A 27,281-nucleotide genomic window follows, 5' to 3' on the forward strand; every position below is an offset into this window, starting at 1 on the left:
CTAAAAATATCCTAAATACCAGGTAAGTGACGACTAATCACGTTCCTCATGTTGTCTCTAATTTTTGGCTAATAGCTTAAACGACTTTGTAAGCAGAATTTTAAAACGCCCCCTACGATCCCAGCCTGCTATGCGCAGGTCCCTGTCACCCTTGGGACCGTGAAGACAATGGTTTGCATCTCACGATTAGGCTGTTCCAGGACCCACTTGACCTCAAGAAAGAAAGATTATTCAGGTGGGCCTGACCTACGCACATGAGCCCTTTGAATCTGGACCTAGAGGTTAGGGACCACAGGCCAAGAGAGGGGAAGCAAGGGGGAGAGTCTCCGCTGCTGGCTCTGAAGGCAGCAGACCCACCTGGAGAGGAGGGGCCTCGAGGGGCAGAGAGCTGATTCTTCCCCAGAGCCTCCAGAAAAGAACTCAGCTGGAGACACCCCGAGCAGAGAACCCAGCCACACCACGCTGGACCTCTGACCTGCAGAACTCTAAACGGAGCGCGCCAATAAACAGACGTTGCTTTAAGCAGCTGAATTGATAATTAATCACACATCAACAGAACCTAATCCGAAGGGCATTGGCTACCACAACTTTCAAGCATCAGCCTCCTATGCAAGCACCACTACCACCACCCACAAAACCTAGGGCCCGTACTTGAGGTCTGGCTCCCCCTGCGTTTTAGCTGTGTGCCCCCAAGCCAGTCGCTTAACCTCTCTGGTCCTCAGAGTCTCCATTAAAAAGAAAACAAATCAAAAGAAAAATTTAAAAAAAAGAAAAAAAGAAAACAAATCAATTCCTATCTCTGTGTGCATCATGTGTGACCCAGCAATTCCAGTTCCAGAAGTTTCTGCTGAGGTACTAATCCAAATGTGCTCCTAAGCATTTACTAACTGTGGAACGATGCCAAATCTTGTGTGGGGAAAGCTATATACACAAAAGACAGAGCCCGAAGGGACACAAATAAAACCAAATTACCTCTGCCTTCTGTTTGATTTTTGTCTCCCAGGTTTTCAGCAGTATATGCTGCTGTGGTAGTTAGAAAAAGTAATAATAAATACCCTTTTAAAAAAATCACTGTCCAGATGGTTTCTTTGCAGAAATTGACAAGCAGATCCTAAAACGCATATGGAAACCCAAGGGCTCCCAAATAGCCAAAACAATCTCAAAGAAGAAGAAAAGACTCGGAGAACTCACACTTCCTGATTTCAAACGTAACCAAAAAGCTAAGGGAATAAAAACACGTGGCGCTGGTGTAAGGACAGACACAGAGATTTCTTGGCTAGGACACCAAAAGCACAAACCACAAAAAGAAACAAAAGATAAACTGGACTTAACAATAAAAACTTTCATCCTTCACAGGATAACCAGCAGGAAGGTAAGAAGCCCACCAAATGGGAAAAGATTTTGCTAAATCCTCTGAGACAGGCTCTGTATCTAGAACATGAGAAGCGCTCTTATGACGCAACAATAAAAAGACAACCAATTTTAAAACGGGCAAAAGAGCCGGAGAGACATTTCTCCAAAGCAGCACACGCATGCCCGATGCATGAAAAGGTGGCCAACGTCACCAGCAACCGGGCAAATGCAAATCAAAGCCACGGTGAGATGCCAGGTCATGGCAACTCGGGTGGCGAGCACGAAAAAGATGCGCAATAACAAGCGTCGGCAAGGATGTGGGGACACTGGGAACCCTTCCCATGTCGCTGAGGGGATATAAAACGGTACAGCTCCCCACAGGGAGCCTGCTTCTCCCTCTGCCTGTGTCTCTGCCTCTCTCTGTGTGTCTCTCAGGAATAAATAAATAAAATCTTAAACAAACAAACAAACAAACAAAAAAACCAGTGCAGTTGCTCCGCAGAACAGCCTGGCAGTTTCCCAAAAGGTGAGACACAGAATTATCATCCGACCCCACAATCTCACGCCCAAGTTCGCACTGGAGAACTAAAAACACATGTCTGCGCAAAAATCTCGTACACAGATGTTCTAAATATTCACTATTCAAGACCGTGAAAAGGCCGAGGTCCACCCGCCAACAGATGAAGGTCCCTCCATACAGTAAATAGTATTTGGCCATAAAAAGGAACCAAGTACTGACACCTGTTACGGACAAACCTTTCCATCATGCCAAGGGATAGAAAAAGACCACAAAAGGCCACCGACTGGGACACCTGGATGGCTCAGCGGTGGAGCGTCTGCCTTCGGCCCAGGGCACAACCCCGGGGTCCTGGGATCGAGTTCCACATTGGGCTCCCCGCAGGGAGCCTGCTTCTCCCTTTCCCTGTGTCTCTGCCTCTCTCTGGGTCTCTTAGGAATAAATAAATAAATCTTAAAAAACAAAATCTACTGAGGCGACGGTCGCACAACTCTGGGAGGAGACTCATGACCACTGAACTGCTCAGGGTGCGAATTCTGTCTCAATGAGGCGGCCGTTCGGTTAATCTCTGGGATGCAGCTATGGGGGGGACGCCGACTTCTGCGGGGCTGTTGTGAGGCTCGTCAGGTGGTGTGGCTGGCAGTTCCAGGCACCCACGGTGATCTGCGCAGATGTTTGCGTGGCCATCCCTGGAGCACTCTCGTGTCAAAGGCTCCTTCCTGATTTACTCAGCATGACCAGCGCCACCTAGTATATGCCAGGCAGCCCTCCTGCCCCGTCCCAATCCCGGACACGGGAGATAATGAACATGACCTAATCTCTGCCCCACGTGAGGCAGTTAAGGTGTCAAGGCAGCTTACTGAGAAGGGCATGTGCAGGAAGGGTCCACACAAGAAGACACAGGAGCCAGGCCCATGTGGTCCTCCCTCAGCTACTAGAAAGAGCTGGTCCCCACCCTGCTAGGGAGTCTCAGACCCTGCCACCTCTCTGATCTTATCTCTAACCACCATGCCCCTTGTCCACGAGGCTCCTGCCACACTGCCGTCCTCGCACATGCCAATCACGTGCATACCACAGGACCTTTGCACCTGCTCTCGCCTCTATGGTAACATTCTTGCTTACAGCTCTCCATTCAAACGCCACCTCCCTGACCACCATACCTAGAACAGAGGGAGAGGAGAAGTGGCTACCCGCTTCTTGTTTTAGCTTCCATCGAAGCACTCGTGGCCATCTGACCATACGTTCGTTCACCAAACCTATCTCCCCAGCTGGCCTGTCTGTTCCACAAGGGCTGGACCTTTGTCTCGCTCAATGACACCTTCCCCAGCGCCTACATTTGGATCAGACCCACGGAAGGTGCCCCTGCAACCTGCAGCAGCGCTGCCTATAGGCCTGGCCGGTCTCTTGGGCACACAGACATCTGGTCCCAGAGGCTGCCTGGCCTGGAGCTCAGTCCTGCCAGAAAATACAACCGACATTGTTTCTACTACAAAGAAATGAAAACTTAAAAATAAATAAATAATAAATAAATAATAAATAAAAATAAAATAAATAAAAATCCCATCCGATCGCTGATCTGATCCATTATAAAACAGGACAGAAAAGGGATGAAAATCACAGTCCCCACAGCAGGTTGCAGGGGTCGGCTCCAGGGAGCCAAAGCAATCCGGCCTCCAATTTCGCCGCCGTCCCCCCGTGGAGACGTGACCTCCCCCGGGACACCACAAAGCAACCACCATCCTACGTCCCTGCCCGTCCGTCTTAATCCTGTTTCCACACGAGACTTCTTAAAGATAGCACCCCATCACTGTTTCCCGGACGTGCTCATTTGCAAACCCCAAATCCTGCAGGCAAATGTCTGGGACATACATTAATGATGCCCTTGGCGTGTGTTGTTTCACAGGCTGGCCTTCAGCAGAATAAAAAAAAAAAAATCACTTTCCCTCTGGTTCCTTGTGAACGATAATCAGGGTCTGCGGCCTGTCTCCCCCAAAGCTATGACAGTTATGTTTTAATCACTTCCAAACAGGCTCCTTGCCGCTTAATCCGCCGAGGCGGGCTGGGCTGCAGGCCGGGGAGGGGGGGATGCCGGCCGGAGCTGGGGGCCAGAGCTGGGTGCCGGGCTGAGACGCATCGCAGGGGCATTGCCACGCACCCCGGGCTCCTGCAGCACCGTCTTCCGCCCAGAGGATCATTTTCCTGCAGCCGGTTTTCTTCACGGGGACACGGAGAGGAAGCAAACCGAGCTTAACAACCAGGAAGAGTCTTGTCCAATAAACTGGGAAATGAGATGTGAAATCCGCTCGCGGGGAGAAATGTGTACCCCAGTTAACGACATGGGCAGCCCGCCTTGGACCAGCCAGCGTGCCTGCAAGCATGCAAGCCTTTCTCTGGCTCTTCCTTCTGGAAGGCATGACAACTGCTGCGCTGTCTTTCGAGGATCATTAAAAATATAAAGCATCTCCTCTGGAGGCTGCCGCCTGCCCGGGCCGCGCAGACAGTTCCCCCAAAAGGAGTCCAGGGAGCTTCTGGAGGATGCTGGGGACCCCAGCACAGAGGGAGAGGATGGCGCGGGAAGTCGCTCAGGACGCGCGTGCCCACCTCCCAAGCCCAGTCGCAGGCCTGGCCCTGCACCCCCGGCCCCCCTGCCCTCCCCAGGCCACACCTGCCGCAGCGCCTGCCAGACGGTGATAACGGGAACTCGTGCAGGTGATCTGCTGCACCCTCGCAACGCCGCTGCGCTCCCCCGTCATCTGGGCCGGGACTGGAGTCAAGGCAGCCAGACCCCAAGCACGCCTCGCCCCTTCAGCCCTTAACGTCATGCTACGCACAACAGATGCTCAAAGACAATTTTTGGATGAGCGGCCTCATTCTTCCTGCCTGGCTTAGGTGGAGCCAGGGTTCTTTTTTTCTAGGAAGCAGAGGGCAGCTCATGGTATTTTAAACGGTGACAGTCCTGGGGTGGGGGGGCAGGGGGGCTAAGTCTAGGACAGGGAGGGAGACAGGACAGGGGCCAAGATAAGAGGTAACAAAGGAGCAGATGATAAAGAGCAGAGCATGAAAACAAGGGGGCTGACGGTGCTTCCACAGAATCGTCCCTCGGTGCCCAGGCTGGGACGTGGCCAGCGGGTCGGGGTGCCAGCCAACCTCACCCCTGACCTGCTTGGGCTCGCGTGTGGTCCACACTTCCCACTGAAAACCCCGTTTCTGAGCAGAGAACCTCTGCAAAGAACTACCAGCAGGTGCCCTTTGCTGAGGCCTCTTCCTCAGACGTGATCAGCCAGCGGTGTGGACAAGGAGAGACCACGGTGCAGAAAGGGGGTCAGAGAAGCAGTAAGAATCATGCAGGTCAAGTGCATGGAACCCCAAGATTGGCCACCCACACCCCCGGTTCCCAACAGAGGGAAATTTTGGGACCACCTGAGTCAGCATCCGATTCACAGGTGCCCCCCAACCCCTACCCCAGGCTCCCCAACTCTGTAGGTCTGGGGTGGGGAGAAAAGACCTGCCTTGTCCCTCAGCCGCACGCCCTTGCAGGTGGTTCTGACACACAACCTCACGCTGCTGCTGCCTGTCCAGCCCCCTCACTCATTCACTGCTCACCCTGCAAGTGGGAACCCGTGCCACCACGTGCGGGCACGTCCCCCCCGGCACTGGGGACGCAGCTGGGAGCGGAATGATGAGGCTCACTGCACGGGACCCCCTTCCAGAGGGAGGAGATGAGTAAATGCATGGTTCCAGGCCACACGGGGTGTTGGCAGGGGCGGGGAGGGAGGGAGCCAGCCGGGACAAGGAGGTGGGGTGTGGATGGAGCGCAGGGCCAGGGCGAGAGGGCTGGAGAACGTGTCTGCGGAGGGAGCATCACAAGAACACAGACACGTGGAGAAGAGGTCTCGGGCCTGGGGCTGCAAATGCACAGGCCAGGTGCAGGCCGGCCTGGGCCTCAGCCTCTGGGGGGTGGTCTCCGGGGCCCCTGGAGCATCCTGCCGGGTGGTTTACACGGGGGCTTCGGGCTGGCCACAAAGGACCAATGTGGCTTAGGGCGCGGGCTTTGGGCCACACTCTATTGGCCACGCGTGAGGGCTGGAGACAGGTTGGCCCTGGAGGGCAGTCAGGCAAACTGCGGGATGGCACCCCCATAACCACGCCGGACCACGAGGCTCAGGGAGCTTCCCTGGCTAGCAACGCTCAACGATACCATCGTATCAGTGCCACTAAGTGACACTGTGCATGAGGCCACCAGGAGAAGACACCTGGAAGTGCCACGTTCGGTGCCCCCCTGGGCCTGCCCTATCTGCATCCTCCCTTGGCGGGTTTTTACCCACATCCTTGCACCGTGATGACCCATGACCGGGCGTGTGGCAGCACATGGTGAGTTCCGGGAGTCTTTCTAGTGTCAAACCTACAAGTCGTCCTGAGGACCCCAAACGTGTAATCAGTGTCCGAAGTGAGGGTGGGCTTGGGGGACCTGCCTGCCTGACCTCACACCTGGGTGAGCACATGCTCAGCGGCAAGGAGGCCGGTGGCGCCAGCACAGCAAACAAAAAGGGAAGGTGTTGGAAGTGATGCGGGCTGGGCTGCCCCCCACCCACATCACCCCCCGCCCCGGGACAGGCCGTGGTGCCGGCCGCCTGTCCCAGGAGAGGATGGCGGGCTGCCCCCACCCCCCCGCCCAGCGAGGGGATGCTGAGGGGAGCAGACCCCGACTCGGACACCCCCAGGCCGCACAGCCTGCAGCCCACACGCCCGGTGAACATGCGTGAACCCAAGGCAGCCAAAGCTCAGCTCCAGCATCCCCCATGCCACCGCCTGCATGTGTCTCTGTTGAAAAAGGCTCTCGCTGGTGAGAACTAATATTTCCCGCACGTTCCCGCACGCTGCCACTACAGCTACCAGCAAGGCGCAGCCAGCCAACCCAGCGCACCCGTCCTGCTTGCTGCGTTAACGCTCACTTTGGAAAATGCTTGATGAAGTGAAAAATATGCCGCGAGCCTGCCTCGAGATGCTGCTGCCTGCAGTCTGAAAGCAGTCAGAACCTTCCAGAAATTGCCCGTCTCCTGGCACATGCACTCCAGGCTGGCAGGAGGGCCGCAGGAGCAGACCTCAGAGTCTCGCAGCTGGTCCTTCCAGGAACCGGGTGGCCAGCAGACCCAGCCGCTGGGGGCAGCAGTTTGGGGAAGGCAGGTGACTTAGCCTGGTGTCCCAGTTTCCTATGGCCACTCTAACAAAGGACCACAAATCTGGTGGCTGCCACAGCCGCAGGGTACTGTCTTACAGCCCTGGAGGTCAGAAATCCAAAGTCAGCCACACAGGGCTCCGGCCACTGGGTGTTGGGAGGCCTGGCTCCTTCTGGAGGTTCTCAGGGAGAATGTTTCCTCCCCTCCTGCAGCTTCTAGGCGATGCCCGCGTCCTTGGCGCACGGCCCCTTTCTGCACCTTCCAAGCCTGCGATGCTGCACCTCCATCCACGGGCAAATCTCCCCTGCCCCGCCCTCTTCTAAGGACCCTCGTGCAGGGACCGGGCCCACCCGGGAGACCCAGCATCATCTCCCAAACCAAGACCCCTGCGTTACATCTCCAGGGTCGTCCTCTTGCCACGTAAGGAGGTAACAGTATTCACATCGACATCTTCAGCGGCCAGGACTCAGCCCACCACCCCGGGGTTCCCCAGAAAGCAAGCCCTAGACTAGCAAGAGGGAGCAGGAAGGAGGGGAGGCAGGGGTACCACTGAGCTGACCACAGCTTTGTAAGAAAACTGGAGCATGGCCCTCCCAACCACCCAGTGGGGAACTAAGGCAGAGGCGCTCACTCTCCGGTGCCTTCTGGGCCTTCATCCTACTTTGTCTGATGGGGCACGGACCTGCCCGTGCCACCAGCCGCTCTCACCAGCACACCCCATACCCTGCCACGTGGCCCGTCAGCCACATCCGGGATCCAGAAGAGGTGGAGTACCCAGAGCCCACACTCAGGTCCCGCTGTGCCGGCCGCCCTGGATGCAGAGACGCTCTGGTCCCCTCCATGTGGCCTGAGGAAGGGCGTGCAACTGGCCAGCCCTCACCCTGGAGGGGCCAAAACAGCCTGTGGTCTTAGGAGAGGCAGCAGCACCAGAGAAGCCCACAGGGCCCGGTGAATCCCAGAGGAGCTGAAGCAGACCCCACACAGGAGGAAGGTGATCTGATGACCATCTCGCCACTCCCAGGGCCCGACGTGGCACCCGACATTCAACCCGGGCTCCGTGAACACGGTGCCAGATGGCTAGACCCATTCAGGCCCGTGCACGTCACTAACACGTGGTATAACCTGGCGGTGCCTCTCCCCTCGGTCCCCACGGGAACGTGAGGATGGCACCAGGTCCCCTGGGGGTTCCCAGGGAGGCAATGCTTGCCAGCTCTCCAGCTTTGCTCAAACGCTGGAAGAAGCAGAAAGCAGAAAGCTGTTTGTGGCGGTTAACACAATGTGTCAGCCGGACGGGGCCACCGAAGGCCCAGAAGGCGGTTCCAACCTTCCTTCTGGCTGCGTCGGTGAGGATGCTTCCAGATTAGCGTTAGAACTGGTGGACTGAGCAAAGTGGAGCCTCCCCCAACAACGTGGATGGCCGTGGACACGGACAGGCCTCATGCAACCCACTGGGGGCCCGAATTACAAAAATGAGGCTAAAATGAGTAAGGCGGGATTCACCGTCCCCCACCTGACGGCCTTGGACCTACACCACCTGCTCTCCGGCGTCTCCACTGCAGGAGGCAGATCGTGTGACTCCAATCCCGTGAGCCAGTTTGTCATAATAAATCTCCTACATGGAGACGGATGGATGGATGGACGGATGGATCCATTCTGTTGGTTCTGTTTCTCTGGAGAAGCCTCACTGAGGCAGCACAGACCCTTTGTGCTACTGAGGCATCCCCCGTAGTGACATTTTGGCGGCTGAAAGACAGGGTCCCTTTCCTCACCAACTTTCTTGTGTTCAGAGGAACAGAGCAGGTATTCAGGGGAGAAAAAACATTCTTCATAAAGCAAACCAGGTAACCTAAGTTGCTAAGAATCAACGTTTTTGGGGGCGGGCCCTAACATGGACCGTTTCCTGGTCATTTTTTTCAGGATGCCAGTTTTTTACAGGACGCGGCTTGCAAAGATTTTCCTTATCCTGCATCAGCGGCTGTGAGTACACGGTCTGCACCACCCCGGGTCCGACAGCGCTGACTAAGGTGGAGAAGCTTTTTGAAAAGTGCTTCTAGGGAGCAGCTGGGTGGCTCAGCAGTTGAGCGTCTGCCTTTGGCTCAGGCCGTGATCCCGGGGTCCTGGAATCGAGTCCCGCATCCGGCTCCTCCCAGGGAGCCTGCCTCTCCCTCTGCCTGGGTCTCTGCCTCTCTCTGTGTCTCTCATGAATAAATAAATGAGATTAAAAAAAGAAAGAAAGAAAGAAAAAGAAAAGCACTTCTAACAGCCTCCGTCGGCGGCATGGACTGTCCTACGTGGTGTCCGCAGAGCCCGGGGGTCACCCGCGTCGGCCTCAGGCTGCAGAAGTGAGAGCTTTCCCACGGCCAGCTGCTCTAGTGCAGAGCAGGGCCTCTCGGGGTGAGGATGCTGTCAGCACCCAAGCCTTTGCTCATCCATCGGGGGGATTAACTTCTGAAGCCCTATTGTGGCTCAGATCAGAACACTCAAAACTGCAATCGGCACTCAGACACGCCAAGACGCCAAAAATACGGCCTCACTACTGAGCCGGAGCTCAGAAACCAGGCTAAGGAGACAGAAGCCACCACTGACGCCCCGAGGCGGCCATGGGGCCCCCAGCCCTCCTGTCACCGCTTCCCTGACCCCCGGGACCAGCTCTGGGGCTCGGCCCCTTGCCCTCCACCCCCACCCTGCCCAGCCATCACCCGCCACAGCCCAGAAGGAATGTACTGACCGGGGTGCCCCTTACCTTGACAAGCTCCTTGAATTTGGGGTCGTCCTTGGAGGTGGGGTCGATCATCGTGCGCTCCTCGTTCTCCTCTGCGGGGGGGGGAGTTGCGGTCAAGCACTAGTGGGAGTGGCAGGGGTGCAGGGACAGCTGGCTGCCCCTGCCCAAAGTGGGGGACAGGGATTGAGAGCAGAGACCCCAGTCATCGTCCCGGGGGGGTCACCCCACCAGCCCTGCGCAGCCACACATCCCTTCTCCCGAAAGGGAGGCAGCCATCCTCTACCACCACCACCCCCAGCCGGGGAAGAAGGGCGAGGGAGGCATGCACACGGCCTGAATCTGCGGGAAAAGCGCCGCACAGCCACCGTTAATAAATACGTGCACTGACAAAGCTCACCATTCTGTAAAATATTAGGGCAAAAAATTTTTTTAATTGCAAAAAAGAAAAAGGAAGGAGGTGACATTTCCCAATAAAATGTGTTCATCCCTGTCCTGTTTATTTGTTACCCACAACCAGGCCTTGATCCACAGACAGTGGGGCCCAGCGAGCTGCTCCAGAGGGACAGCGAGGAGGAGGGGCGCCAGCGGGAACGACCCTGGAGGCCAGGCGCCATCCAGAACAAAGGGGAGCAGCGGCCCCCGGGAAGGAGACCCACGTGGTGGGTCCCACCCAGCACGCCCGGGGCCTGGGTGGGACAGCTCTGGCTTGGGCAGAGCTTAGGGCCTATTAACTATGTTGATGTCTCGGAGCCTGGGGACCTAGAAATACCGCTCCTCCTAGGACTGGCCAGTCCCCAAGACAGCAAACAAGTCCCCTGTGACTGCCTTTGATGCACACCCCCCCCCTCAGAGCCCACTCCCCAGCTGCCGCCTATTCTCCTGGGCTCTCATGCTCCCAGCCCACCAGCCCCTGCCCAAACCCCCCGGGGCCCGGTACAGACGGCTCGGAAAGCCCCCGGAGCCCACCAAGAGTATCCTACTCTCTAGTCGGCACCTGCCCGCCCTACCCCCACCCAGCCTTTCCCATGAGAAAAGAGAGGCCACATCTTCCCCGACCTCGGGAACTGCGCCTGTGACGGGCTGTGTCCTCAACGGCAGCCAACCCTCGACCCGTTGGCCTTGTCGTCGTGCGGACGGGCGTTTGAAATCACAGAGGCAGAAGCTTACAGAGGAAGGCCGGATTATTTTTTTCCCCTGAAGACGTTTCTAAACGTGACCTTGAGCTAGGAGCCCCAGATGCTCTCTCGGATGACCCCCCCGCCCACTCGCCGCCCCCGCTTGGCATCTGATCACCAGGCCACGGCTCTGGGGCTCCCCCACCCCAGCCTTGCCAGCCGCGGGGGCTCAGTGACATTGCAACCAGGGGGCTGGCGGGACCCACGGTACCTAGCAGGGTGTCTTCGGGGTGAACATCCGCCGAGGCGGGGGACATCGGTGAGTTGATGGCATGTCTGCCTTCTTCCTGCAGGTCACTCACTGTCGAGAAAGGAGAGCACGGGTCAGTGTAAATACGGTGCCACGGCTTCGCGTGCCGGCCGCGGAAACACAGGCATCAACGCCCGCTTTGGAAGCATTTAACAAACATTCCTCAATGGCCTGTCGCCCAGAAAGAGTCCGAGCAAAAATGCTCTGAACCAAGAATACATCCTGCAGCTCTTCCCTCCTGCGCCAAGTATTTCCTGATGCCCGCCAAGCCCTGCCAGTCTGTTTCCACTGCTCTCTGGAATACATGACTCAGACACGGAAGCTTCTGGACGCTTCCAGATCCGCCCAACACCCCAGAGATGGACCAAGCTGGATTTGCAGCGACAGGGCCTGCAAAGGAGAAAGGAGGGACCCCCTGCTCCGCCCCGCACCCCTTCCCCCCCCCCCCGCTCCCTGGAGAGCCGTGTCCTCAGCGGTGGGATCTGGAGGCAGAGGCCACTCCCAGCCCACACGCAGGCAAGTCCAGAATTGAAGGCAATGCTGTTGTCGATGGTCAGGTTCAAGGGGATGGAAACTGGATGGCAGGGGTGGCCAGCGCTAGGGGCACCAGAGCACAGAACAGAATATAACAAACCAGACCCGAGGCTTCAAGCTGGCGGGGCTGTGACCTGCAGTGTGGACATGGGCATCTGCCGTGTGTGTGTGCATGGGTGTGTGTGGGTGTGCACACATGAGTGCGTATGTGCGTCCAGGTACCCCTGGGACTCAAGCTTCCAGCCCCAAGATCTGATTCAACAGGTGGGGCCCAGGCACCTGCTGCCTTTGGCGGCCCTGGTCGAGAGCCCCGTTCTCGGGCAACCATCGCCGTCCCCGACCAACCACACGCCATGCACCGGCCTCTTCTGGGTGACTCCCCCCATCACCAGTGTGCCAGGGCCTTCTCTCCCACATGAAAACCTGTTTCCGTTTCCAATGCCGTGGTTAACGCGCCCGATCTCGTCTGATCTCGGAAGCTAAGCAGGGTCAGGCCTGGTTAGTACTTGGAAGGGAGTCCAATGCCGTGGTTGCCTCAAACCGTTCACACTGCCTATCCGGGCATCTTAAGAGTAACCAAGAGGACAGGGCCTAAGGCTTGGGAGCGGGCAGGCTGGGGTGGTCCTCCCTCCCCGGCAACTTTGCTGGCGGTGCAACCCCAGGCAAGTCCCAGTAACCCCTCAGGACCCCCTGGGAGGACGAATGACGATGAACGTAGGTCTCCAGCCCCGAGCCAGGCACACGCTGGGCTCTGTGGACCAGCCCCTCCACCTGGCATGAGGACAACAGCAGTGGCCCCTAGGCTGCCGCGTCTCACATCAGGGAAGGTGCTGAGACCAGGCTTTTTACAAAGGAGACTCTCGCATCCCCGTGTCCCACAGCAGCACAATTCACAAAAGGAGCGAGACATGATCTATATCTACCTGCGCGACGCCACGCTAACCGCCCGTGGAAAGGAAGGACCTCCTGACACCTGCTGCCACGCGATGAACCTCGAGGGCAGCACGCCGCGTGACACGGCCACAGAACAAACACTGCACGACTGCAGTCACGCGGTGAGGGACCCAGAGTCACCAGATCCACTGACACAAAGTCCGTGGGAGGAGGGGGCTTGTGTTTAACGTGGACGGGGTTTCAGTGCGGGCCGATGAAGAGCTTCAGGACAAGGGTGGCGGTGGCCTCACCACACGGTGAGCGGACCTAATGCCGCGGAAGCGCGCTCACAAAGGGTTAAAATGATACATTTTATGTTATGTATGTGTTACCACAATAAAAAAAGAAAGGGAAGAAAAAAAGTGGACCCTCTGCCAACAACATCCCGGTCTGGAGCTGGAAGTCAGCCCCGCGGTCGGCCCCGCACACGCACACCCCATCCCCGTCCTCCCCACCCCATGCACAGCCATCGTTTTCTCCCCAAACCCTTGGCTTAACTTTGTGCAAGACGCACACAAGTGCGATGAGGCACCCATGGGATCTGAGGCACTGGGCCCCGCTCGCCCAGCGATAGTCCACGGATGCCCACGGGCCACCCCGGCCAGCTCAGGGGACAGTCACCACATTTCAGCAATTGCTTGTGCTACGTAGTGAGCTGCAAAGAGCATCCCAGCCAGCAAACCGCTCTCAGAGGCAGAAAAAGGAAAGCAGGAGGGGGGATACTGAGGGAGAGCTGGGTGTGCACAGAGACCCTGAACTCCTAAATCCTAAGTCACAGAAGGACGGAGAGGCCAGGGAGGTCCCTTCGGGTCCAGGCGGTCGGAGATGCGCTTATGCTCACAGCCCGACAAGGGCTTCACCCACGCAGAGCGTGGCACAGGTGGGGGCCTCCGGGCACAGGTGAGCCACGCAGCTGAGTCGTGACAACGAGCCTGTCACTCGGCTCAGGAAAGACGCCACAGGGTCCCGCGCTCCCCAGGACACAGGCCGCGTGCCAGAGTGACGGCGGGAGGGCAGCGGGGTGGACACTCAGAAAGGCTTCCGGGCACACGGCCCCGCTACCTGACCTCAGAGACAAGAGCAGGGGAACAGAGAGGAAACAGCATTTTCAAAGCATAGAAATTGGGTCACATGGAAACAGAGAAGTTTCCACGCCGCCCTGGACACCAAAGATAACACTAAACAGGACCCGAGATTTCTCGACCTCCCTAAACGAGAGATGCTCCCACAGACCCGCCCGGGCTCTGGCTCCACGGCACATTCCAAGGAGCTCGCCATGTGCAAAGCTCTGAAGGAAACAAGGACCGGGCCAGCAGACACAGGCCCGGGTCTGTGACCACAGGGCCCGGGGTTCGAATCCCACCTTACCACACGTGGGCATGTGGCCTGGAGGGGTCCCTTCACCTTGCCAGGCCTCAGTTTCCCCACCTGTAATGCGGGGGTGACAGCAGTGTCTGCCTGCCAGGGAGCAGTGAGGAATAAGTGAGATCATGAATGCTCGGCTCCTGGTTCGGGGGCACAGGCTCTGGGAAGGGGGGGCACAGGAAGGAGGTGGGAAAACAGACTCCAACAGAAGGACAAAGCGAGGAAAGAGTGAAGAAGGGGAGGCGTGGCTCTCCCGCACCCCAGGAAGGACCAGGGAAGGCTTCCTGGAGGAGGCAGCAATGGAGCGCAGCCTTGAAAGACGGCAAGAATCTGGAGGCGGGGCTTTGGGACTCTGCAAAGCATACGGGTGACAGATGAGAGCCCAGACCCCGGAAGTCCCCCCATGGCACCCACATCGATGCTGAACCACGGCAGATGCCTCTTCAGGACTCTGTTTCTCCCAGCCTGGGTTCCCCGAGAGACACAGCCCCGTCGCCAAGGATCTTTCCGTCTGAATCTGATTACCGTCCTTCCAAGGGTCAGTCTGACGTTTGGGAGGGAGGGGCTCCTCTCGAACCACGGCTTTTCCCCCAAGGACCCCACTCTGCCAGTTTTGCGGCTTTCCATTAATCCTGGAACGTTCTGGTTTTTAAAGTACCGGCCCATTTGCCAGAAACCCGAACACTTCAAAGATGCGAAACGCCGGCCCCCTTGAGTCACAGAGAAAGATCCGCTGGCCCGGGAGAGCTGGCGCCTGGTGCGCACGCCGGGTGTGGACATTCGGGGTGGGGGGAGTGGGGGGCTCCGCGTCACGAGGCTGAGGACTCAGTGACGTCCTGAGGGTGCACTGCGGTTGTGAGATGCACGCCCTCGTCCCCACAAAACCTGACAGCCAACCGCGAGGAAGTCGGTGGCAAAGGTTCCTGCCGCACCCAAGCTCACCTTCCGGGGGTGCCACTGTGTGGCCGGGGCGGATGCAGAGGGGACCTGGGGTGGGGGGGAAGCCAGGAGATTGGGGGAGGCGATGGAGGCCAGGTCGGACGGCAGAGCCAAGGGGGAGCCCTGGATGGCACAGGTGCCCCTTCGGGGACGGCCACCCCCTCACCCAGCCGGGGGCAGGGGGCAGACCGGGACATGCAAACGGCAGTCTCCAGTCTTGTGAGCTTTCACAAAAGCGAACATTTAGGGTTTAGTGCACTTACAAACATGAGCAGATCATTCCAATTCTGTGGGCCCACCGGGGGCGACGGGTTTGCAACCGCAGGTCGCAGTGCACGCACAATCCGTGTTCCCACCCGTCCGTGGAAGTGGACGGAGCGCCGCTAATGTATCCTGAATACCTACTATGTGCCGGGCACCTTCCGCGACACCTGTTCACTACATCTCCTAACAAGTGTGTGAGGAGTGGCTGGGTCCTGGCTGGGCTGGCATCTGTTAGATGTGAAGGCACCTGACGCATGCGCCACCCCCCCCCAGTGCCCAGGGAGCCCCAGAGTCAGGACTGACCCTGGTTCTACACGGTCTGGCGCCTCCTTATGCCAAACTAAGTCCTACGCACCTTCAAGCTTCAGCTTCCTGGCAACCTCTGCCAGGAAGCCGTCCTGGGTGCTCCCTTCCCACCCCCGGGCTCCTCTGTGCCTAGCTCACATTGCGCAGCCCCACGACCTTCTCTTCCCCGGACCGTCTGCCCACCCACGCCCGCGCTAAGTCAGCTCCTGCGCACACCGTAGGTCTTCACATTTGAGGAGCCTCGCAACGGAAGGGAGGCTTCGAACCCTGGAACTGGTCTGCTGGTTTCAGATCCCGGCTCGACCCCTGACGAGCTGATCCTGGGCAAGCTGCGTTATTTGCTCCGTGCCTCAGCTGCCATCTGTGAAATGGGGCATCGGTCAGAGAGGGATTACAAGGCTCAGTGAGCGGGGGCGCGGAACGATCGCTGGCATGCAGTAGGCGCTCGATACATGCGAGCTTTCAGCATCTGCTGGATCGATGTATACAGGCGTGTTTCCAAAGCCTGTTGGCTTTCCATCACCCCACCCAAGGACTGGGCAAGGCTTAAGAAAAAAAAAGAAAAAAAAAAAAAAAAAACACCTCTCTGGCCTGGAATTACAAGCACATAAAAAGGAGGAAAGAACTGGAAGCTATAACCTCGACACTTGAAAGCACCTCATAAAGAGCCTGCCATGTACACCCCGGGCCAAATGCAAAGGTTCCATCTTTGATTTTTTTTTTTAAATCTTTTCCTTTGTATGGGTTTCATTTATTTATTTATACCCAGGCTCTTTCCAAAAAAACAAGCTTTTAGGCAACTTGGGTTTGTTTTTTTTTTTCCCTTTGACATTACTGGGGAAGCAGGAGCCTGAAAGTGCCCGGCTCACAAAGCAAGGTCACCGACAGGGAAGCATGAGTCTGAGCACACAAAGGCTCCTCAGCCTCTTTCGCTCCATGAGGGCCTGCCGGGGCAGGACTGGGGGGGGGGGGGGATCACGACACACCCCCTGCAGAGATGGGGTGCAGGAAGCCCACGGGGCACTCACCTGTGGGGCTTCATGGACCATACAAAGGCCTCCCGAGGGTGGGATGGGGGGCCCTGGCCTCGGAAGCTACGGCGGCGGCGACAATTCCATTTTCTGACATTTCAACACAGCAGCAATGTTTTGCCACCTGCGGAGGCTTTTTGCGCCATACATACGCTTCCTGGTTTTCGTGCAGAACAAAAGACCAGGAGGAGAATTTTCAGCCGCACCATGTGAACAGGATCAAAGAGAAAATCCCAACAAAACAGCGCATCACCTGACCCACATCTTCAGGAGGAACCTGAAAATGGCAGGAGAGCGGCCTGGGTTCATTCGGGACCCTCGACCCATGCTGGTCGAGACACACATGCTCCTAGTTAGGGCCGGTCCTTGAGGGGACTGGGCGGGCGGGAGGACCGAAGCTGCCCGGTGCTTAGGAGGACCCAACAGTGAGGCTCTCCAGGCCTCTGCAAATAGTGAGGGGTCGTTCTGTGCACTTGGAGGGGTCGTTCCTCTGTAGAACTCAGAGTTTCTCTGAATAATTAAATTCACCAGCCACAGAGATCTTAACACAGTGGTTCCGCTAGCAATGAGTCAAATTGTACTTCCTGTGAAGATCTCACAGCTCAGTTAGAAATAGGACCCCAGGGACACCTGGGTGGCTCAGTGGTTGAGTGCCTGCTTCCGGCTCAGGTCGTGATCCCGGGGTCCTGGGATCGAGTCCTGCATCAGCCTTCCCACAGAGCCTGCTGCTCCCTCTGCCTGTGTCTCTGCCTCTGTGTGTGTGTGTGTGTGTGTCTCATGAATAAATGGATAAAATCTTAGAAATAAGAAAGAAAGAAAGAATGAAAAGCAAGCAGGCCCCAGTAAAATCTCAGGCAGAGCAGATTGGACCACTAGGGGAGAGGAGGCTACACGGCAACCCTGTCTGACATCTGCAGAGACATTGCTCCAACACCAAGCTAGGATCAACACTTGGGGGGAGGGGGGATGTTTCTTTCTGGCACCACTATGCTTGCAAAGGCCCGGAAGTGTGAGGCCCGGTCCTCCCCAGGAGGCTACGATGCCCAGGTTCAATCTCCATGATTCTCAGGACAGTGGATGGATGGCAGCGTCCGGCCCAAGGTCAAAGGCTGTGGGAGCTGCCGGCCGCCGGGGAGAGCCACTGCCCTTCCCGACCCGGATGTGGGACAAGAGAGAAATTACTTTCAGCAATCCAAGCAGGAAAACGTACAAGAAAGAGCCTCTTGACCTTTAAAGTGGCAGATCCGGTTTGTTTTTACCGAGGAATGGGATCTGGCCTTGTCACAAGGATGCTCGAGCTCCATATATTTATGTATGTTTAACTCGCGGTTATTTCTCAGCAGGGGATTGAGTGTCTGAACTGTGCTGACAACACCACGGGAATAAGAAAGTACCCCAAACCGTAAGGGTGGCTCCGGCTGACATCTGATTTATGGGGTTAGCTCTGCCGGGGCACGAGTTCCATCCCATTTCTAGAGACAAAATCAGTTTAGAGGCTAAAATAAATGTGTGAGCATTTCAATAAAGCAAAATCCAAAGCAGGTCAGCAGGTGCTCCTGAACCCCTTGAGAGCTCACAGCTGAAGGTCTGTCCTGTTCAGGCAGCGGCAAGCCCCGGGCTCTACAGCCCTACTGACCTAACGAGCATGGGTCGAAGGCCACCTAGGTACTGGCACTCGGCCGGACGCTCGGGGCCTGCCCTCATGCTGCCGAGAGTCCGGCACCGGCGCCGGCAGCAGGCAGAGGGGAAGGATGTGCTGCGGCCCCTCCGCCCCCACAGCCTGACCCAGCACCTGGCACCTGTAGAGAAGGCTCTAAGTGCACCACGTGTCACCGTGTTGCATTTTCAAAAGCAGGTTTCGAAACGATACAGCATGATGTTTATGCAAATGACACAATCAGAGACTCAGATCTACCTATTTCTAGGTGTACGCATCTAAATTCATACAGAAAAGATGGAAAGGCTCTGCTCCAGAATGACGGGAGCGGTGTTAGGTCTGGAAGGGACGAGGGCGGGGAGAGACGGGAAGGCTGGGCCACGCCAGACATTCTGGTAGGAGTCGGTGCCTGTGGCCCCCGTGGGTCCTGAAGCCCGAGACAGCCAATCCTCCGGGGAAGGAGGCCCCACCAGAGCCAAGCCTGTCCTGAGGACTCACCTCTGGGGCGAGGAAGGACAGAGGAGCAGGACCCAGAGCCCAGCCGCAGAGCATCCAGACAGGTGTAGGTGCTCCATCCTGCAGGGAGAGCTGTGTGTCTGCGGCACAGCCCTGAGCAAGTCACGGGGGGCCACGCGCCCACGGCTTCGTGTGTGGGCAAGAGAGAAGCAGTGGGCTTGGGGGGTGAAGGATCGGATCTCCCCCAGGCAATTCTGTCAAGACCTCCAGGCTCCGGGAAATGCCTTCTTCTGGATGCAAGAGGCGTCTACCCGGCTAGAACCTCGGATTGCCCTGTCCTCAGCTGCTCCTCTGTGCTTCTACGGAACGGATCATCCCATGGCATCTGTCTTAGGGCATACCAGGGACTTGCGTGCAGCCCGAATCAGGCTGGGAAAGGGGCAGGAGGGGGGCCAAGGGGCCGCATCCTCAGGAACCCTGCCGGGTGAGACGGGAGCAGCCCGGAGACAACACCGTGGATACACCTGTCACCGCCCAGACGCCAGTCATGTCCCTTCTCGTCAGCCGCCAGAGCCTGCCCAGGGCCCTCTGCTAACCGTGCACCCTCCCAAGCACTCAGCCAGGCTCCCGAGCTTCACTGCACTCAGGATGCCCTGGACTAGAGGCGGATTCCAACCCAGCAGGCCTGGGCAGGGTCCAAGGCTTGGCTCCAGTAACTGGCCCCAAGGTGATGTCACTGATGCCCGGTGGTCCATGAGCCCAGAACTTAGAGACAGCATCACCCCCCCACCCCTGCTCCTGAAACCCAAACTGGCTTGCAGCTTTTGGTGTTCCTTTCAGAGATGAAGACGGGGGGCCACAGTTCAACACCTTTCCACTTGGCCCGCACCTGCCACAGGTGCTTCCCTCCCCGGGAAGGAAGGAGGTCTACTGGGCACGCCTCCCATGTGCCAGCACACGAAGCTCCCCACCGCAGGCGAGGTCTCTAAGAGACTGAGCCACATCCAAGCTGGCCCGGCCAGTTAGGGATGGATCCCACCCACCCACGGCTGGCCGTGCCCCAAACCACATCATCTTCCCAATTCTGGTGGGACTGACAGGAGGCACGGAACACCTCCCACCGGTGGGGAGAACCCAGAACTTCACCCCTCCTCCAAATCCCTGTTCTCGATCTCGAGCCAAGTGCGGAGCTGCTGGGCCCGGCAGCAATAATGGATGAGTTCACTTGCCACCCCTGGCTCCTCCCAAGGCTCTCTTCTCCAAAGGGCTGGTTCCCACACCCTAGGAAAATGGGTTCAATGGTAGAAATGGGCCTTGGGGAGGGGGACCCTTGGGATTCTCCCGGAGGCATTGCCAGCCCCAGTGGACACAGCAAGCAATCCGGAGGGAGGCAGAGATGGAGTGAGGGGACCTCAAGGCACAGCCCTGACCATGTGAAGCTACTGCAAATGATACCCTGATTCTGGAGCCACGGCTGGAGGCAAAAGGCCGCAAAATACAGACACACGCAAAGAACACAGAGGGAGGAACCAGGGTGCTGGGCAAGACAGGACCGACCTGAGAGTCAGCATCTTGTGTCCTGTCCCTGGAGCAGCCGGTGCGCAGAGGGGAGGAACCTGTCACCCGTCACCAGGATGGCCACCCGGCCTCCCACAGGCCCTATCGTGGCCTCTCCCCTTTGGCGGGTGACCATCCTAGACTCAGCGGTTTCTCCTCCCCAGCACCTGTCACCTTTCTTCTGGCCACACAGAACCCAGCTTTCCCTCGGACAGAATCAGCAAGGACCCCTACCCCATTCTCAGGCCTTATAATCTATTAAGACAAAACGGAGAGACTAGTTTAGCAACCCTGTTTGTGTGCTGGATCAAGCCCAACCCGAGGCCGGCCAACAGATGGCCCTTTCTTTTCAAGGCAGGACCCACGAATTCCACTTTGTTCTTCAACCACTTTGAGTTTCCTGTCATTTGCAAACAGAGTCCTATCTGATGCGACAGTCCTTCTGACACAGAAAGCTAACCAGTCGCTCCCTGGTGTAATCCACAGCGCGGCTCCCGCTGGCGCCAAGGTAAAAGGCAAGCCCCCTGGAGAGGCACCCAAATGCTTGATGAGCACATGCCACCCCTCATCAAACCAGCTGCAGCTCCTGACTTCTGCACACACCCGCCAACGAGACCACCCCAAAACCACTAGTGTCCATCACATCGTTGCCCCAACTGTCCCCAGCACCAGAGATGCTCTTCACGGTCCATCTGGCTAACTCCACCCCATGCCCCAGCTTTGGCAAGGACAGCATTCTCTTTGCACTCATGACCCCAGACAGAGCGAGGGCTCCCCCTCTGGCTTCCTACAGCTCCCCTCACGTGTGACAACCATAATCTTTTACCCCCTGTCATGTAGCTGCGGGGTGGGCCTGCCTCTCTGCCCCGTACCCCAGAGTGCGCAGGGGCCAGGTACTGTTCACAACCACGGCCTCACATCCTGCACAAAACCTGACATGTCATAAGCGCAAAAGATTTTTTTTTTTTAAGATTTTATTTATTTGAGAGAGAGAGAGAGTCAGGTGCGCATGAGGAGAGGGGAGGAGGAGAGGGAGAAGCAGGCTCCCCATTGAGCAGGGAACCCTATGCAGGACTCGATCCCAGGACCCCGGGATCATGACCTGCGGCAAAGGCAGACGCCCAACCACTGAGCCACCCAGGTGCCCCACGCAACAGATCTTTGTAGAAGGAACAAGGGACTACGTGTTTACATGAACAAAATGGAGCTGAACAGAGAATTTAGGTAAGGAGTCAGAAGAATGGGGAAAGCCGGGAAAACGGGGAACACACAGTGCTTGCAAAACATTCCACCTCCAGCCACTTAATTGGGTGGAAAAGGAGAGTTTCCATTAAGGCTTCCATTAGCCTGGCAGCCGTGGGTCGCCAAGGACCCAATTACCACGATGTGGTGTGTGGACGGTGAGCACTCAGGGGAGGGATGCTGCTCCGCAATTAGGGACTTATTGGGACAAAGCTGCCTCTGGAGCCACATTCCCCAAACCTCGTCGGCTGGGGTGCGCGTCCAGACCGGCCACCTGCTGCAGGCACCCGCAGGAGAGGCCAGCGAGAACAAAGCGACCCACCCGTGTCCAGGAAAGTAGGTCCTCTGAATACAGAGAGTCGCTTAAGTACAAATATAAAAAAGGCTGGCACTCAGAAGCTGATGTCAAACAGGTAATTTCCCCGGCCCAGATCAGGCCTTTTCTTCCCCTTTGCCCTGGGGGATCAGAAAAATGTGAGAATCACAGAGAAACGGCTTGTCTGTGGGAAGGAGAACAGGAAGAAAGACTTCTAGGTGAACGTGAAATGTCAGGTTTACCATATAAACCACCTGGCGAGCAGAAACCAGGACACGGGAGGGGCCCGGGCTCCCGGCTCAGAAAGGATGACTGATCCTGGAGGGACGGGGGATGATGTGGCCGGCTGCTCAGGAGGACAGCAAGTGGGTCAGCTTAGTCAAGTCCCCTCCCGGATGCAGCAGTCAGGATCCTCAGGGGCCGGATGTAGCGGCTGGACCAGCGCGAGGCCAGGGGCGTGCTCCGCAATCTGCGGGTCTCGGCTCCCAGTCCCTCTCTTCCAGGCCACCTCCCACCCTGTCTCAAGACTTTGTCCCCCCAACACAGCCCATCAGGCCATGCCTCTACCCACAGACCGTCCCCATCTTCTAATGCCTCCCCACACAAAGCCCAAATCCCTGCCCCTCGCATCCCAGCCCGACACTCCACTGAGGAAGAGCACAGGGTCAGGCACAGCCAGGCCCCCGGGCCTTTGCTCGGGCTGTGACCCCTCCAAGAGCACTGTATCCTGCAGCTGCACCTGCCAGCCCAACACGCTGCACCTTTATAGTCCGCTGCGAACCTCTGCTCTTCCACCGGAAGCCCACCCCCCACCCCCAGTCCAGGGCGGGCGCTGGTGCGGGCAGACTAGAGAACCCAGAGGCTCTGGAGGTCCGTCGTACAATGACCTTGGGCACGGGCCACGTCTCCTTCTGTCTTTCACTGTCTTTCCACTGCAGGGGGATGATAACCAGACAGGACTCTGAGGTTGTCGTGACAACTAATCAAACAAGCAGCAGCCGGGCGGTAAACGTCGGGTCTCCCCCTCCCGTGCCCCCACCGGCACCTGCACTGGGGAACAGGGATGGCTTCGTGTCACACGGAGGCACCTGCCTGGCAAGTTCACCCGGCCTGCCAAGCTGCGGGAACTCACAGCCACCCCTGCGCTCCCGGGTGGCGACCAGGGAGGCGTGTGTGGATGTCTCCCTGCCAGATTTTAGGCTCCCAGAGGCAGAGGCCAACCCCTAGCAACCCTAATGCTCCCAGAAGTGGGCCCCGCAGAGAGGGCCCCACGAAAGCGCGCCCGCCTGACAGAACCAAGTCAAACCAAATCCCGAAAGCCTCAGGTGTGTGTAAGGATCGAGAGGTATCACGGCTTCATCAGCTAACTGTTCAGAGGACGGGGGTGGGATGTACCCCCACGTCACGGATTCTCAAAAAACCCAGACACTGAAACAAAGCAAAGCAGGCGTGATCCAACCTCCAGGATCCTTCACTTACTGCTCGGGCATCACCACGAAATGCTTTATATGGTGGCTGAGCATTTAGAACAGAAACTAATTGGGCTGAATTATAACAGAGCCTCAACTCTACGTAAAACATCAGGATGGCAGCTGGACAGTGCCAACAACAGTGTGACCCACCCCACCCCCCAGCCACCCCCACCACATCAACTCCCCAAGAAGTCCAAAGTGCCTCCCAAAGCGCCAGGTGGGAGCTGAGGCCAGCCACCGTGGGTGGTGACCGGCGACCAGGAGAAGGAAGCCACGGAGCCCGCGGAAGGCTCAGAAGCACTGCTCAAGTGACTCACAGTGAAATCAAAATGCAGCCGCGTGCCAGGAGCAACGGATGGCGGAGTGGGCTCCCCCGGCAAATGTGCCTCCCTGGGGATGGGCAAGAGCCCCGGCTTCCCGGGCCCTCGAGGGCCACCGTCACTTAACGGGTGCTCTTTGGTATCTGTGATCTGACGAACAGCTGGACCCACGCCCCGAGGCCAGCCTCCCCCGGCCCCCAAAAGGGCCATCCAGGTTCGCCTCCCGCGTTCTCAGTCCCCCGCTTAGCACAAACGCCTGGCAATCACTGCATCCTGGCTGCGTTCATGCTAATCTGGATGTGATGTATGTGCTCTGTTCCCTTGATTTGGGGATGGTGCATTTATCACATTTCCACCAATCAATCGTGCTGGGTTTTGGTGAGTACGTGGAAGCAATTTCAATCACTGGTCATGAAAATCTGTCATGAGTTAACAAAATAGGGAGAAAGAGCCTAAAATAAGCAGAAGGTGGGGGCAGAGGGCTGAAAGCATCCCCTCAAGAGACCCAGAATTATCCAAAAAGCCACATGGATGTCTCCCCTGTGTACTTATCGGCCGCGGCCAGGGGCCCCCTGCCCCGCCCAGGAGCCGAGCAGTGCCGGGGTGCCCCACCAAAGCAGGAGGTTATGAAATCCTCTGATCATTTCCAGGAGCGGGGTGAGCCCAACGAGCTTAATGCACCGGGAGAGAAATGTGCTTAATAAAGAGAAAAGAGAAACGGCAATGCAGAAGTAAGCCTGGTGAAGCAAGTGCGGCTGGTCCCTGCGCTGCAAACTCGTATTAATTAATCTGATCGGTAAAGTCCCATCGTATTCAGGGAAGTCCAAAGCGCGCTCTGCTGAGAAAATAAGAAGATTAAATCATTAAGTCGTTAAAAAAAAAAAAAAAAAAGAGATACTCTGTGCACCTGCCACCAGAGACCTCGGGGGAGGGGGGTGAATTAGAGAATTCGGGGAGGACACCGCCGGCGGGACAGCGCCCTCTCGTGGCCCATCTCCACGGCCGATGCGAGACCAGACTCCCTCTGCACAGACGCCACCCAGAGAGTCTGGGCGGATGGGCGGATGGGCACCCGGGGGGCTGGCGGCCGCGTCCTCACCGGAGATACTCCAGGGGCCCACGCGGCTTCTCGGGCGGCCCCCCCTTGGGCAAGCACGGCTCCACCCTTGCTGAATGGATCCAACGGTCCAGACAACAAAGGAGAGGGACCTTCAGGACCCACCGGGGTTCCCGGAGACCAGCCTTTGGAGGGAAAGCCCCAAAGGGGCAGCTGGGAGCCAGTGGAGATTCCCATCCTGCCAGCCAAAGCGAGGCTCCCCTGCCCCCGGCACCCCACATGGTTCCAAGGGGCTGCGTCCTATTGCTTTCCTTTCAAGCATGGTCACGTTTGAGGCAGATGCATACACCTGTCAGAGGATGCGTGTCCACAGTGCTCTGGAAGGGCAGCCGCACGGGGCCCGGCCCACAGGAGGCACTCGGCGACACATGGCAAGTAAATGGTGGATTCGTGGACGAATGAACACGTGAATGCTGCAGGACCCTAACTGTCCCCTCCGTTGTTCCTCTTTGGAACTCACAGGAGCTATTTTCCTTTGGGGCCTCTGTGCCCTGCTAAATAACGCCCCCTTCCCCCACAGATGTCTCCACTCTGCTCCCTGTGACTCTACAAGGCAAAAGGGACTTTGCAGATATGATTAAGTTAAGGGTCCTGAGATGAGGAGTTATCCCAATTAGCCAGGTGAGCCCAAAGAAGTTGTGAGGGTCCTTATAAAAAGGACACAGATGAGGGCAGCTGGGTGGCTCGGTTAACTGTTTGCCTTCGGCTCAGGTCGTGATCCTGGGGTCCTGGGATCGAGCCCCGCATCAGGCTCCCAGCTCCTCCCTCTCCTTCTGCCCCTTCCGCAGCTCATGCTCCCTCTCCTCCCTCCCTCTCAAATAAATAAATAAAATCTTTAAAAAAAAAAAAAAAAGGACATAGGTGGAGCTGTGAGCAATGAGACAGCAGAAGCAGGGAGAGAGCCGAAGGCACCCATCGTTGGCTTTGCAGATGGAGAACGGGCCCCACACCAAGGAACGCGGGGCAGGGGGCCCCTAGAAGCTGAGGTGTCGAGAAAACAGATTCTCTCCTGGAGCCTCCAGAAGGAGCAGAGCCCTGCCAACACCTGGATTTTAGGACTTAAGACCTCCAGAACTGTAAGTTTGTGTTTTGTTTAAGATTTTATTTATTCATTCATGAGACACACAGAGAGAGAGGCAGAGACACAGGCAGAGGGAGAAGCTCCCTGTGCCCCATTTGTGCTGTTTGAAGCCACTAAACTTGTGGTAATTTGTTATAGCAGCCACAGAAAACTCATACGGCCTCGCAACAGCCCCGCTACTACTCCATGTCATCTCAAAAGGCCCAGAACATTCTCTGACTGCACCGGTTTTACTGAGCACCTGCCCTGTGCCAGACCCCGGGCTAAGCTCCAATGACACAGCAGTCATTGAAATAGGCCCGGCCTCAGTCGGGAGGGCGGAACCCCCCCACAGGAGGCCGCTCAGCACCTCAGCACCCAGGCCGGCCCCGCCCCAGAGAATCATCCAGTGCAAAACGTGAACAGTGCCGGGAGGGGACAGAGGGGATCCTGCTCGAGCTGCCTCGGGCCCCCCAGACGCTGGCCAGGTGAGGGCTCCCGACATCTCTGCACAGCTGGGTGGCATCGGCAAGCTCCTCGGTACCCTCACTCAGGTTAGGATCCCATGGGGACTGGGCCCTTCAACACCACCTCACGGGGTTGTCATGGACCCCATCCAGCTGTCCTGTGCTCTGCAAACCATACCCTGGGCTCCAAGGGTACAACAGACCCTGTGCTCGGGGAGCACCTGTTCAAGCTGGACACAGACGGTACCGTATGGACAACAGCGTGACAACTTCACGCAGTAATAACAGGGTGTAACCAAGTGTGGAGTGTGGGCATCCTCCAGCCCACAGGGCCAAGGCGGTGCGGGTCCCTGCCTCTAGACCTTTGGGCAAAAGGCTCCTGCCTGCTGCCAACCAGGCCCCAAGTCCAGGGAACACATGGGGGCAGGCGTCCTTGGCACAAAGGCCCAGCCCAGACTCTACTGGCTGAGAAATCAAGTATGGACGTGAGGTGGGGGCCCGAGGGCCAGGGCAAGCTCATGGCCATGCGGCAGGCCTGGCTCTCGGCTAGACTCTAATGCCCGGCCAGGCGGCTGAGGGGAGCACGGGGGAGTCATGCCTGCTGCTGCCCCATCCTGGGGCCTCTTCCTTCCTAGGTGGTGAAGTGCTGGTGAAGGGGTCAGCCCACCCTGGGGGTAGGGGGCGGGGGAACTTGCCCTCTTGGGGCTGTAACAAACCCAGCCGTTTGCTGGAGGCCTGGCCTCCCACCTCCCCACATCTGGCTGCCCTGCCAACTGGGCCCCCTCCCTCCCCACGGAAGCTAGGGCCCCCCCAGGGTCAGTGCTCCGCACTCTGGTGACAGGGGGGCTAGGTGGGGACGCTGGACCAGGCCGGTGTGCAGGCGGGACAGCTGCTGCCAGATACTCCGCTGAGCAGCCCAGCATCACAGTCCCGACATGGTCTCCTGTCCGCCTTGCTCACCCAGGCGGCCGTGTGGGCAACGGGACCACGCAGCCTCAAAGCCGCGGGGTGTGTGCTGACCGTCTGACCGCCCGCGGGAGCTCTAGATGAC

General features: G+C 57.6%; 1 protein-coding gene across 4 annotated transcripts in view; it reads right to left on the reverse strand.

The window, feature by feature from the left end:
• The window catches only part of PARVB (parvin beta), a 97,292-nt gene that overhangs the window by 38,237 nt on the left and 31,774 nt on the right, over positions 1-27,281 (reverse strand). For all 4 annotated transcript variants that reach the window (XM_072843600.1, XM_072843603.1, XM_072843601.1 and 1 more), the window contains exons 2-3: positions 11,156-11,245; positions 9,791-9,861 (exon numbers count right to left, since the gene is read on the reverse strand). In XM_072843600.1, coding sequence (XP_072699701.1) covers positions 9,791-9,861; positions 11,156-11,245 — 161 coding nt within the window. The remainder of the gene's footprint in view (positions 1-9,790; positions 9,862-11,155; positions 11,246-27,281) is intronic.

Source organism: Canis lupus, chromosome 11 (assembly GCF_048164855.1).
Source record: "Canis lupus baileyi chromosome 11, mCanLup2.hap1, whole genome shotgun sequence".
NCBI lineage: Eukaryota > Metazoa > Chordata > Mammalia > Carnivora > Canidae > Canis > Canis lupus.